The sequence below is a fragment of the Trachemys scripta genome, chromosome 10, assembly GCF_013100865.1.
Source record: "Trachemys scripta elegans isolate TJP31775 chromosome 10, CAS_Tse_1.0, whole genome shotgun sequence".
NCBI lineage: Eukaryota > Metazoa > Chordata > Testudines > Emydidae > Trachemys > Trachemys scripta.
Window position 1 is genome coordinate 2,820,819 of NC_048307.1, and position 14,230 is coordinate 2,835,048.

Genomic DNA, 14,230 nt, shown 5'->3' on the forward strand with positions numbered 1-14,230 from the left:
ACAAGAACTTTACTGGCATTATTACATGACTAGGGAAAAGCAGGAGTGTTTATATTATTGGCTTCTATATTACATCTAACAATACATTCAAGAAATCTCCTGGAAGTTAGGGAATTTGGAGAAAAGGCTGAATCTCAATGCTCAGGTTTACCCCTTGCAAGTCACACTAGGATAGGATCATCCACTGTTTGGAGACTAAAGAGACAATCATACAGACTATGGTGGAAGATAAAATTTCATCCTTAACCTAACACCCAACATCATACTACTTAAAAGTTACGGAGCAGTTACTCTTATTACAGGTGCACCTTAAAAGCACTTATTTTAAAGACCACTGGGCTGCTGTAACTTTCATGAATAGGCTCCGTTGTTAAATATTTTTAACTGATCCATGTGTCTATAGGCTGTCTTTTAACTTTATGCTTAACAATAAATAGCATACTAGGGAAAACCAGACTCTCACAAGCTGAAACTATGGAACTCTGAATTAAAACTAGCAATAAATGTCTGACATTTGAACTGTAACCCCTGAAAAGCCTCAGGGTGTTTGTTATACCAACTCCTTAGTCATGCTTTAGATTTGAGTAACTCTTCAAATCTTGTTAATGGTTGTAAAGTAATTAGCTCTAAATGCTAATTGAAAATTTTATTAAACAATCTAGATGTTTGACCTGCATTATTCAATGTGAACTGAAATTGGAAAGTTTAATGGTAAGGAAAAGGCATTTGATTGGCCAAAGATATTGCTAGTTCATGACTGAATGTGCACTAATGCCCACTACTAACCTGTCACCATAACGCCGCTTGCTTACATTCCGATTAATATAGCATGCAAAAAGAATGGCTCTTCTATTTTATGCTTGCCCTAAATTTAACAAATACTAAATGCATTCAAGGCTAGAATGTAGTTCGTTTTGCATCACTAATGTCTCATATCTTATTTTACTTTTTTATTTAATGGGAATCGTAACATAAATGGGTTTTATCTCTATTCTGTGTTGTATTTGAAGAAGCTGTGCCTTTTTACTATTGTTTTTCTGTTGTAGCGCAAAAAAAAAAAAAATCTTACCCATTATCCTCCTGTTAATGGTCACCCTCCCTTTTCTAGTCCATCCTTCACAATGAAGTAGTGATGAGGAGCGCTCCTGTCCCATGCCTTCCCCTGGAGGTTACGACACAGTCTAACATGATTCTGCAAAAAAAACTCTTGGAATACTAAACCACTAGTGCAAATTCAATAGTACTAAATTTGTAGAAAGTGTAAGATGCTAAGTGTGTAAATGCTTCCAAGGCCCCTGCCACTGAAAAAAAACTTTGTTCATCCCTGCAGTCTGAATTTTAAAAGGTATAAAATACTAAGATGGATTTGGAATGTCTTTAATTGTAACTTGCAGTGTTGTAAACGTATTGGTTCCAGGATATGAGAGACAAGATGGATTAGGTAATATCTTTCATTGAACCAACTTTTGTTGGTGAAAGATGCTTTCAAGCTACACAGAGCTCTTCTTCAGGTGTGGGAAAGAAGACCTGTGTGTAGCTCAAAAGCTTCTCTCTCTCCAACAGAAGTTGGTCCAATAAAAGATATTACATCATCCACCTTGTCTCTTTACTGGCATTTGAGTCTAGTATGTAATGCTTGTGGTGATGGCAGTATAAGAAAGTGTATGAGTTACTAAGTCTTCAAAGTTCCTTTTAAAAAAAAAGTTCTTAAAATTGTAATCTTTATTTCAGTATTAAACAAAAATTAGTTTTGCTCTACCCTGGAAACAAGAAGAAATCTAACTTTTTTTTTAGTGGTGGTTCACCAAAATAGATCTTTGTTTACCATGCAGCTTGTTCTAAAATCTGGAAGGTTTTTATTGTACCTTTATTATCCTTATTTCTAACAGTTTAGGAGCTTTGGAATGAAGGATTAAAAAGGTACAATTTCACTTACCACTGAAATTCAGCCACTTTATGGATGGTATATGTTTTGGGTTTTTTCTCACAACACCCTAGTACAAAAATTAGAGAAGGAAATGCATAACTTACTGGTTGAATCTACATAGTGAATTTAAGTAAGATGAAAGTTATGTAAATTGGAATCCTATTACAGAAAGGGCCATGGGATCTTATGATTTCATGTGGTAAGGACCTGATTAAGCGTTCTGCAAAAAGCTATCCGCATAGGGCCTTTGCGGTATTGATTCAGGGACTCCACCACCTACAACGACAGCAACATCACTGCAGTAACTTGGATTTTCCAGGCTGTTTTTTCCTACCGCCCTTGAGCAAAGATTTACATAAATTTGATTTGTTGCTAAAGTAGGGAAGGAGCAGGAATTCTCCTCCTAAATTCTAATTCCACCTCTGCCACTGACAATCCCTGGGCCCAGATCTTCCATTTATGCATTTGTAAAACAAATAATACTTACCCATTGTTTCTGTTTGAGGTTTAGTGTTTGTATCTTTGAGCTCTTCAAGGGGGTTTAAAATTGCCTCTCCGAGCCAGAGGAATAAATAACTGATCTGTCTCTCGAGAAGCTGAAGTGTATGTGGCATATTATGAACACTTGGTTACTTTCCGAAACTCGGAGGTGAAAGCTTTCATTCAAATGGTTAGCTCTTCTTCCTGGCTTTCTGCCCTGTTCCCAACACCACCAGAACTGCAAGATTGAGATCCCCCCCTGTCACTTTCTAGATGCTTGGGCCAGAACAAAACTCTCCCGTCATTGATCAAACACAAACTACAAGATGTTCCCTACCCGGCCAGGGGAAAGAAGCTGAACCCAACCCTTTCTTGGGACCATTTATGTTGATTTTAAATAGTTTCTTCTTCTACCTGTCATAGACACCTCCCCTGGATATCATACATGTTTGTTACTTAACAAGTAAGGGGGAGATATTTGACTAATACTCTTTATAGATGCAAAATTTATTCTGGTTTCCTCCAGGAGTGGGTGTCTACAGCAGAAGCTGGGAATCTTACATGGCAGTGTAATTTGACACTGAAATGTTCTGTTCTTTTTTTAGCTTGTTTCTGTCAGGCAGGTGACAATGATGGGGATGGCTGGGAGGAGCTACCCAAACCTCATTCCATTTTTCTGAAGTGGCTTGTGTGTGCATATGCAGGCCCTGAACTTGCAAAGCCTCTGTTAAACTGTTGTCCTATCTGGATCTGTTCCTTTCCCTTTGTTTATAAGGAAATATGCCTGAGATCTAATGAGTGTCCAGACACTACACTTTACATTTTTCTCCTTTTTTTGTAGACTCCAATTCCAATGTTCAAGAACCACTTAGGCGCCTCTCTTCAGAGCTTCCTACAGAGTCTGCAAGCAAGGAATTGCACAACCATCTAATGCTTAATGTTGACAATGATACAGAAAGCACTGCTCTGTAAAAGAAACCAAATACTCCAAAACTTTTAAAAAAACCTTTCTGTCCACATGGAAAAGTAGCAAATCAAGACCTAACAGTGAAAAGCTTTTTTGAAGATATGGCGGAACTGTCTGAAGGCTCTACTTACATGTAAGGCAATTTAACCATACAGAAGAAGTTTAATGATCTGTGTCTTGACAGTGGTTTCAAAAATCCTGGATGGGAAGAGTTGATTACTGTGGAAATTTATATAGGAAGCTTAATTGCTGCTAATACACGTGCGTTAGCAGAACCCCCAAAAGAATAAAAAGTAGTGCATCAGTTACTATTTAAAGTGCATGTATGGAAATAACCCAGTTAATGTCACTGTTACTTTTGTTCCTAGTTCTTAGACATTATATTCAAAAGGAGATGCCTTGCAAGAGACTTTCCCTCACTGACTTGCTGCAGACTTTTGTTAAAGTATGAACCAAAAAATGCCAGAGTGCTGGTGGTGACTGCTGGTTATCAGTCACCTGTCAAAACTGTGGATGTATTTCAGTGCCTTGAAGGACTGTCATATGGTAGAAAGAAACTTACTGTATCTTTAACCATTTTATTGCTACTTTAAGTACTGACCATTATCTGTATGTCATAGTTATGTGTATTAACCATACCTGCTTTTTATGTGAAATTCATAACCGTTTCAAGGTGAAACGGTGGAAATGTTTATGCTTTCATTTAAATTGGTTGAATTTTGAAAGAATTTTGAACATCTGTTTGGATTCATCAGTTGAGTGAGCATTTATAAAATTAAAGGATTCTCTCTCGTCATTTGAAGGCCTATTTATTCCAGTATCCAAGTATAACTAACTTCTCATTGCATCTTTGTGATCCATTGAAAACACACCAGGACTTCAATGCTGAGCTTTAACTGCTACTCTTTAAAGTGGCTACATCTGAGGCCTGGTGCCTATTAATTACTCAGCCAGGGAAAGTATGGCTGAGAGCTCAACTGGTGTATCTTTCATATTCTATGCAAGAGACAGAATCAAAGGACTGGAAGGGACCTCAAGGGGTCATCCAGTCCCCTGCACTCATGGCAGGACTAAGTATTATCTAGACCAGGGGTCGGCAACCTACAGCATACGTGCTGATTTTGAGTGGCATGCAGCTCCCTGCCCACTGCTCTCCCCTGTGGGGGCAAGAGCCAGAAGTTTTGGTCCTGGGGCAGCCAAGCTTCCCCCCTCCCCTGCTTCTTCCCCCTCCTCCTCTGTCCCTGTGCCAATCAGCTGATGGCCCTAGCAAGGGGGAGGGGGAAGAGCAACAACATGCACACAGCTCTGTAGAGGAGGCAGAGAGGGGTGGGAAAGGGGGTGGAACAGGGCATATCCCTTCCAGCCCCCTGCATGAGCTGATCAGGGCAGGGGGCTGGGAGCACCCCCACGAGCTGAGCACCCCACCCTTCTGCCCTGCACCCCCACACCCCATCCCTCTGCCCTGACCCTTGAACCCCCCCCCACAGCCTTCTGCTCTACACCCCCAGCCCTCTGCCCTGATCCCTGAACCCCCCCACACCCACACCCCTGCCCTGACCCCTGAAACACCCCCCTCCCCTCCAGGTCTGGGGTCCCGGCCATAGGCCCTGCCCAGCCCACTGCCGGCCTAGGTCAACAGAACCCCAGGCTGGCAGCGAGCTGAGCAGGCTGGTGGCATAAGATCAGCATTTTAATTTAATTTTAAATGATGCTTCTTAAACATTTTGAAAACCTTGTTTACTTTACATACAATACTTTAGTTATATAATATAGACTTATAGAAAGAGACCTTCTAAAAACGTTAAAATTTATTACTGGCACGCGAAACCTTAAATTAGAGTGAATAAATGAAGACTCGGCACACTACTTCTGAAAGGTTGCCTACCCTGATCTAAACCATCCCTGACAGGTGTTTGTTCAACCTGCTCTTAAAAATCTCCAGTGATGGAGATTCCACAACTTCCCTTAGCAAGTTATTCCAGTGCTTAAACTTCCTAACTGTCAGGGTGGTTTGTCTTTTTCCAATCTTCTGAGGTTGTTTTCTAGTCCTTTAATCACACTTGTATGATAGTCATAATTGGTATTCTTTTGTATTCAAGCTCGTGTGCTACTCATATCTATTTGACCCTGCCTCTGAATTTTATGGTTTAACTCATGCACAGGGATAGTCACATTCCATAGTTTCACACTGTCCTTGAAAGTCTATTTATTCACATTTTATATGGCAGATAACATATGACTTACATTGAAGCCCTCTTCCTGACCCTCTCCTACTGCAAGAAGCTCCTCCTTCATACTTCCACTGGTCTCCAGGAAGAATGTCAGGTTAAAAGTGTATTGTCTCTAAAAGATAAGTATGTCCAGCATTCATGGTAACTTGGTCACTTTGTTACCCTTCAAGGCCCCCTTGAATTCTGTGTGTTTTGTGAATGACGAAAACATGACATAGTGCTAAGGAGGACGTACTTTAGTCGGGTGTATCAGGGATACAAGTGACAAGGGGTAGGCCACACAGTTTCTGTGAGGAAGAAAAGATGAAAGCCTTAATCATTGAAATGGAATTGAGCCAATATTCATACAAGCTGCTGAAAGTGATTTCTTTAACCCCTACATCCTGCAACTCTCCAACTAGCCCATATTAGTCAATATCAGATTAGCCCTTAGGGTTAATTGGGGGAACATGCTACCTCTTATAGGCCTTGCAGGTTACACTTCAGTCCTGCAACCCTCTGGTACTGTAGGGGGATAGAAATGATGCATTTCTGAATGGCTTTGTCTGCCAGATTGAAAACAACCTTATATAGGTTCAGGAGTAAGGCTTCCCCATCTACTTAGCCTGACTGGTCCCCACATAGAGCAGAAAAGGCCTTGAGCTCCCTTTCAGGAAAGCAGCTTGCATTCCTAGCAACCTTTACTGTCTAGATTGTACCTCTGCCCCTCCCAAGCAGCATGGTGACAACTGCAGAGACTTGCATGAACAAAATGGGCAACAGTTCCTGTGAAAGTACCTTTACTTCTGATTTTTCCTCTAAGACAGTTTTGCCCTCTTTTCTCTTCTCTCCCCCCCCCCCATATGCACAGTTGGAGGGTCGCATTAAATGCCTGCCCCTAGAAGTGGAGGAGAGGGTGTTACCAGTAAGACTAAGCATCAGGCCAAGATTCTAATCATATGTGCCTCAGGCACACAATCACATGCTGCAACTGGAATGAAAAGCTCATTACTGTACTTGTGAAAGGACAATATTAAATATTTTCAGATGAGGTGGTGACTTCATCGAATAACTTTAAAAGGCAACCATGACTCATACCCCTATGTATTTAGAAGTGTTCTTAACAGGGAAGGAATCTCTTGTTAATAGGTACACTCACGGTGAAAGTCTAGGGATGCTAACAATTATGTGAGCCAGAAGTTTGGTTCCAGAGAGAGTATAAAACGCTAACCCTGCCCCCTAACAATTCATCCCAACCAATTGCTTTGTAAAACTGCAGAAGTACCTGAAGCCATGGCAGGCTGTAAAGGATTGTTATACATTTTCAGAAATGCTTCTGGACTCATAAATTCTTTTGCCTTGAACAAGTAGTTAATTGTTTCTGCTGGGATTAGAAGTTCTGGAACAAGGGTGTGTAGATTGTCACCCAGTCCCTTACTGCTCACCTGTATGTGAAATAAAATAGTATTCAGTGCAGTTAGACTTTTGTTACCCATGACATTCCTATCCCCCAACTAAGGGAATGTCCCAAAAGAAGCGCATCTGATTTTATCTTCCCTATTTACAAGTGTTATACTTGCTCTGTTTAGAACAATGACGCAGACTGTGCTGGGTAACCAGAATTTAGAGGGTAATGAAATTTGGACCCTTTTCAGCTTGTTAATGCAGTAATGATGGACTGCAAAGGTGTAACCAGTGGCTTCACTAAACAAGCCAGTGTAGTTTGGAAGATAGAGGTTTGAAATAAAAGATGAGTGTGTTCTTCATTCCCCTCACTACACCATTCTAGAGTCAAAGTAGAAAGGCCAGTAGCAAGATGAGAATAAACTAGCACTTATTTGCATTTGTAAACTCGTACAGTTTTGAAAAAAGGTTAATTTAGAATAGTAACTTAAACATTTATATTTTAATGTAAGTTTCACCTTGAAAGTCTTTGAAAGGTATGTTCCCAGTTTGAGGAGGAGCGTAAGACATTCAGTGACCACCTCTTCTGCAGACTGTGACTGTGTCACATCTTCTAGGTAGGTCACAGGCAGTGTCACCATTGTGACATACCACTGCAGGAAGAGCCTGGTTGGGATGTTGTGGGACACCACTAAAATCTTAATTTCCTGTAACAAAGCACTGAGTGAAGAAAGTTAGCTGTAGTCTGAATTCCATCATTCTTCTGTACAGATGAAAGGTTTCTGACCAGACATGGTGTATTTCATAAACTGGCAATGTTTGAGTGCTTGCATCATATGGACCCTTGCTATTTTTATTTTTTTTTTTATTTAAACTTCCTGCCTATATTAGTGATCACCTAGCTCCATTATGGATCTAACTATTGATATGGTGGTCTTATCCGCCCACATCTTATAATTACTCTTCAAGATAAGAATCTTATCTTGTGGGGTGTGGTTTTGATTGGTAGAAGTTTATGCACCTGAGGAGTCTGACTACACCAGCAGCCAATTACAAAATGAAAGCAAAGGCCTGAGATGTTTTCAGCATGTTCGTACCGTCTCCTGTTCTGCATCTTGTGCTGGGGTGTACTCTCCACACTACCACTGCAAGAGCTGAATTAGGCCAGGTGGGCTCAATCAGCTAATTAAGCTGTGAATTGGGGATATTTAGCCATGTGGAGGGAGCTAATTAGAAGGACACTCAATAGTGAGGGAACAGGCAGGGCTTCTATAAAGCCAGGAGGACAGCAACTGTATGGGGAGCAGCAGAGAGGAAGCCTGCAGCCCTGCTCCCTAAGGTAAAGGAGAAGATGCATGGTGGGTGATGGCAGTAAAGTTGATGTAGACACACACCTTTATTGCTTGTTGAGGGTCATAGACTTGAACCCAGAGCAGCATGAGGTATTGAATGGCAAGACTGTGGGAGTGACCCAGTCAGGGCAGTGGGTGTGAGGACTGCATGACCCTGTTGGTGGCAAAAGACTTTGAAAGACCCCCACCCACTTCCCTGAAGAGGGAAAAACAGTGATCTGGGCGGAGGTCTGAGTCACAAAGCAGCCATGCTGCGACTTTGAGTGGGAGGAGAGCTGCAACAAGGAAAGAGAAGAAAGGGGGTGCTGAAGTAGGCAGAGCTAATTGCCAGCAGGAGGTGCTACCCAGTAGCTAGTAGGGCACACAATGACATACCTATATCTAAAAACATGTTTTGTTCAAAGCAGAATCTGGAAACTGTACAGCCAAATTAAATGCTAGGCATGGGCTCTCAGAGGGCAGGAGAACTGCTAAAGAACTAAAGTCCAAGGCAAATCAGAGCAATTTCAATGGAGGGGTTTGCCAACTTTCTTGGTACTCATTGCCACCTATCCAGTTTTGTATGGGATACTGAAGAGGAGGAAAAGAGCCATTCCTCCTGGCAAAAGAAAGAATCATATGGCACCTGAAGAACAAGGAAGGATAAATACAGATGATAAATATAAATGAGGAAAATATTTTTCACACTCCAATTAAAATGTAACCCAACCCCTGGTTTCTAGGTGTTCAGCAGGGGGAAATGCTAAGCTATTTCTCTATACTAATTATACTAAATGTTAGTTTTAACCCTAACACATTCATTGTCATTCCTGCATTAAAATTTACTTCCACCTGAGCTGGTTTCTTTGAGCTCTTCTGAAACGCTTACCTGGAGCCTTGCTTTTGGAGAGAAGCTAGATCTTGGAGGATATGATATAATGTGCCACTGGAGGACTGCAAAGGAAAAAGTGAGGTTGTTACAAAGGTTCAGTTTAAAAAAATAAATAAATAACTGATCAGATGCTGTTGGTGTATGATGAGCTGGATCCTAGATGCTGAGGTGGGAGCACTGGAAAGTTCAAGTGCTCAGCCAGAGGTGGGGTGGGGGGCACTATTCCCTCTGGTACGGATGGACTCTACAGCGAATGTTGTCCTGCCTTCTTCACTCAGAATTGCAAATTGGGGGCACTATTTGAATAGATTGGAACAACATGGACAGTCCTAGAGACAATTGATTCTCTGTTACTAACCCCACCCGTAGGGCTGTCGATTCATCGCAGTTACCTCATGCGATTAATTGAAGTTTTAATCGCACTGTTAAAACAACAGAATACCAATTGAAATTTATTAAATATTTTTGGATGTTTTCAATTACAACACAGAACAAAGTGTACAGTGCTCACTTTATATTATTTTATTACAAATATCTGCACGGTAAAAAAATATTTTTCAGTTCATCTCATACAAGTACTGTAATGCAATATCTATCATGAAAGTTGAACTTACAAATGTAGAATTATGTACCAAAAAAACCTGCATTCAAAAATAAAAATGTAAAACTTTAGAGCCTACAACAGTGCCATGCAAATGTCTGTTCTCACTTTCAGGTGACATTGTAAACAAGAAGCAGGCAGCATTATCTCCCGTAAATGTAAACAAACTTGTCTTAGCGATTGACTGAATAAGAAGTAGAACTGAGTGGACTTGTAGGCTCTAAAGTTTTACAGTTTTATTTTTTGAATGCAGTTCTGTAACAAAAAAAAAATCTACATTTGTAAGCTGCACTTTCACGATAGAGAGATTGCATTACAGTACTTGTATGAGATGAATTGAAAATATGATTATCATTTTTACAGTGCAAATATTTGTAATAAAAAATAAATAAATGGCATTCTATTGTTTCAGTACAATTAATCACAATTAATTATTTTAATTGCTTGACAGCCCTAATTTTAAGGTTCTAGTCCTTTTCTTTAAAGCCTTAAATGAACTACACCCTTAGAGCCTGCTTTGCACTACATCAGCCAGGGTCGACAGGGATGGTTGGGCAGCTAGAACCCGGGGTGTTTGCACAAGAATCCAGCTTTCGCTGTGGGAGGCCCAAACTTACAGAATTTATCACTCAAGGAGCTTTACTTAACCTACCTCTAGTATATGAAGAATGGAGCTGGGATAGAGGAGAAGTAGACCTGAGACTGGTTCTCCTAGGTGGTATTTTAATATGTTCTGAAACAGTCTTTCATGGTAACCTTATTTAAAAAACACAGGATTGGCCGTCATATGGGAATACAGTGCACAACTTCAGAAAACTAGCATTTCACCTCACCCTATGCCATACTCACTACTGTCACAGGCCATCACTAACTAGGTGAATGAACTGACTCCTTAAATCTAAGAAACATTAAAAATAGTCATTGGCTTGGGAGTCTATTCTCTTCCTTTACGCACATGACCCAATTATGCAGGGAAGAAACAAGACTCCTAGATTTTTTTAAATTGGCTTTGCTCAAGTATCATATTCAGTAAAATTGGGGCCAGCTAATCAGATTGATTAGTGGCTAATATAATTAATATAAGATTTCAGCAATAGGCTTAATCTTAACATGATGCACCCAAAACTGTTGTACTTGGTGTATTAGCTGAGGCATGTAGCAAAGAGTGCCCAGAATTTCCCCTAACAATTGTTGCATTGAATGCTTAGCTCTGTCTTTGTTGTTGTGGTTGTTTTTTTAACTGTGCAGCACCCAAAAGCCATACGGGTTGGGAATGCTTTAGAAATAAATCTGTGGGAGTGTTACAAATGCACATGGATAAGAATCCTTGCCTCTGGCTTTTGGAGCTAAATGTGTAGCTGTTTGATAATGGCACCAATAACTACTGCATCCTCTATATAAATCCATGGGACGCCCACACCTTGAATACTGAGTGCAGATGTGGTCGCCCCATCTCAAAAAAGATATATTGGAATTGGAAAAGGTTCAGAAAAGGGCAACAAAAATTATTAGGGGGATGGAACGGCTTCTGTATGAGGAGAGATTAATAAGACTGGGACTTTTCAGCTTGGAAAAGAGGCGACTAAGGGGGGATATGATAGAGGTATATAAAATCATGAGTGGTATAGAGAAAGTAAATAAGAGTGTTATTTACTCCTCCTCATAATACAAGAACAAGGGGCCACCAAATGAAATTAATAGGTAGCAGGTTTAAAACAAACACAAGGAAGTATTTTTTCACGCAATGCACAGTCAACCTCTGGAACTCCTTGCCAGAGGGTGTTGTGAAGGCCTGTACTATAACGGGGTTCAAAAGGGAGCTAGATAGATTCATGGAGGATGGGTCCATCAATGGCTATTAGCCAGGATGGGCAGGGATGGTGTCCCTGGCCTCTATTTGCCAGAAGCTGGGATTGGGTGACAGGGCATGGATCACTTGATGATTACCTGTTTGTTCATTCCCTTTGGGGCACCTACCATTGGCCACTGTCAGAGGACAGGATACTGGGCTTGATGGACCTTTGGTCTGACCCAGTCTGGCCCTTCTTATGCTCATTCATCAAGGTATTCAATATACACTAATCATTTGGTTTAACAGAAACAGTCATAATTGAATGTAGGTCACAGAATCAGTCTCCTACTTTGAAAATAAAGATCTCCCCCTTCCCTTCAGGGTTGCTTATTGCCCGCATTTGCTCCTGTATTTAGTACTAAGCAAGGACTCTTGACAAGTGATAACTTTTTATTGCATTAGTATCTAACCAGATGGTAGGTTCATCTGTACTTCCACACTGTAAACAGACTACTGATTTATTGCCAGTCCATTATCTGTAGGTTGTGTACCCTTTGTATTAAACATTTGCTATAACTGCGTAGTGGCTACAGCTTAGGACGGATGCTTAACAGAATAAATGGAAAGAGGAGGAAAAAATAAAATGCCAGGTATGGAATTAGACCTGCTCAATAGGGTGATCAGGCTGACATCTAGGGGCTGTCCCTGACCATAGCAGCATAAATCTTCAACTGTTACACCAATGTGAATGCATCACAGTAACTGCTACTTTCCATATTTTATTTGAGTTCATGCCAAGTCTGATCTCCTTGAGGACAAAGCCAGCTCCCTCTGGTGTGTAACTGAAAAATCACCACTTACTGTAAAGGTAGAGAAGAAATGATTTAATGAATCACCGAAACCAGTCCCATGGTGTGATAGCAGAAAAAACGTCAACTACTTTCACACACTTCTTCTCCAGTTTGGGTTATGAAGTAATCTGCGTGTTGAGGTTGGTTTTTTTAACTGTTTGTATTTATCGCTTGTCATACCAAACAAAAAGGGAATGTTGAAAGGCTGCTGTCTTTTTTTAACATATACTGCAGTCATCCCTGCTCCCTCTGCATACACGTTGCATTGGATTTAAATCCAAGTGGTGCTGCTTAATTCACAATACTTAGTTCCTTTGTCCTCAAAATAAAGTGAGGCCACGGTGCTCATCTTTTCCTTGTTGGGGATGAAGCTGTGAAAACAATGGATTCAGGTCCTCTTCAGGCATGACACGGGTGTGTGGCTGACAATAACAGACATGGCACTGAGAGTTTGTGGACTTAGGAAGAAAGGGCTGTGAAGGTGGGAAACAGGTAACTGCACTTTAAAAGTATGTCTTTTATCTGATATCACAGGTTTGCTCTAGGTGTTAGGGGACAGGTATGAAGAAGAATTTATCATTTATAATACTGGCATAAATGAGAAATGTATTTGTACAGCAAGCGTTGTTCTCTAATTACTTCATCAGTGAATAAACCTGGTCGTGGTGGTCATATAACTGATTTCTTTCAGCATCAGCAACATATCTAGACTTACCTTAAAGGCAGTTTAGCTTTATTATAGGATCCAAAGAGACTGGTGTATTCTCCCCTGCCAGGTCTGAAGTGGTGGTTATGTAAGTATACATTTGTTTGTCATTAAAGCTGTATTGGGAACTCTATCCTCACTTTTTAAATGAGCTATACAGAATCCAAGAGAGCTGCTGTTTCTGCTGGGTAGGCCTGAAATTTCTCTGCTACTCCTCACCTACAGAGTCTGCATCCCCAAGGCAAGTATCTTACAAGTTAAAATAGTCAAAAGGCAGATTGATGAAAAGATATTATTGTACCTGTAATGTCTCGCCTGTCTGCTCTCTCTGATAGCTTGGCAACAAAAAATAACCTGTGCAGCAGGAACTTCTAGCCAGGAAAGAAAACCAGACGTGTTTACATAAAAGCTGTTGTTCCCTGGCACTGATCGCTTTTAACTGTGTACTATGAGACATTCCCATGGAGCACTCAAGTATTTGAGCATTTCGTAAACACTGATGGAGTTAGCCTAACAACTACATTGCAAAGAAGGGAAAGAAGTAACATGTCCATGGTCACACAGCAAAGGTGGGAACAGAAAGGAATCCAGACTCTTTAGGGGCTGATTCGCCACCATCTTGGAACTTATTTGTATTACCATCCTACCTAGGAGCCCTCATGCAGTCATTTATCCCTGTGCAAGATGGGTGCAATCCACTGCTAGTCTGGCCTGGTGGCATTGTACACTGTCTTGCATAGGGGTAAATGACTGCACAAGGTCATAACATGGAGAGAATCAGGCTCTTTCTCCCCTTTGGCTAAATGATTCAGTTTCATAAAGCTGTGTCTGGGGGAGCAAAATGGCATTGCAAAGAAAGAGACCTAGCAATAGCTGGTGCATGAATTTATGAATCTAGCATCTCTCTGCAAAACTTACTGGTCCCCACTCGGAGACCCCAAGTGGTGACTCCAGCCCCCACTAAGGCTCACAGGCACCACGGGGAGTGACTTAGAAATGAGCTGGGCCTTGTTTCTGTACCATGCAGCAGGGAGTCAGGGGCCTGGCTGGGCATGGTGCCAGCCAACAG

The 14,230-nt window shown here is 41.0% G+C and overlaps 2 protein-coding genes across 8 annotated transcripts in view; one reads left to right on the top strand and one right to left on the bottom strand.

The window, feature by feature from the left end:
- The window catches only part of ARHGAP17 (Rho GTPase activating protein 17), a 71,568-nt gene extending 67,398 nt beyond the window's left edge, over positions 1–4,170 (top strand). For 3 of the 7 annotated variants that reach the window (XR_004647496.1, XR_004647497.1, XM_034784241.1), the window contains 2 exons: positions 663–711; positions 3,249–3,387. Coding sequence is in view for 3 of the 7 variants with exons in the window: in XM_034784241.1 (XP_034640132.1) it covers positions 663–670 (8 nt within the window). In the remaining 4 variants the exon portion in view is untranslated. Of the gene's footprint in view, positions 1–662; positions 712–3,248 lie in introns of all 7 variants that reach the window. The other 4 variants (XM_034784238.1, XM_034784239.1, XM_034784237.1 and 1 more) reach the window with 2 other exon arrangements.
- Positions 4,171–5,555: 1,385 nt separating this feature from the next.
- TEX47 (testis expressed 47) lies at positions 5,556–13,532 on the bottom strand (the record flags this gene model as incomplete). Its single annotated transcript, XM_034784252.1, is given in 6 exon segments — positions 5,556–5,892; positions 6,870–7,029; positions 7,507–7,708; positions 9,209–9,273; positions 10,465–10,568; positions 13,463–13,532. Coding segments are annotated over 6 exon segments (639 nt in total), but the record flags the coding sequence as incomplete, so codon positions are not given.
- Between the last annotated feature and the right edge of the window lie 698 nt (positions 13,533–14,230).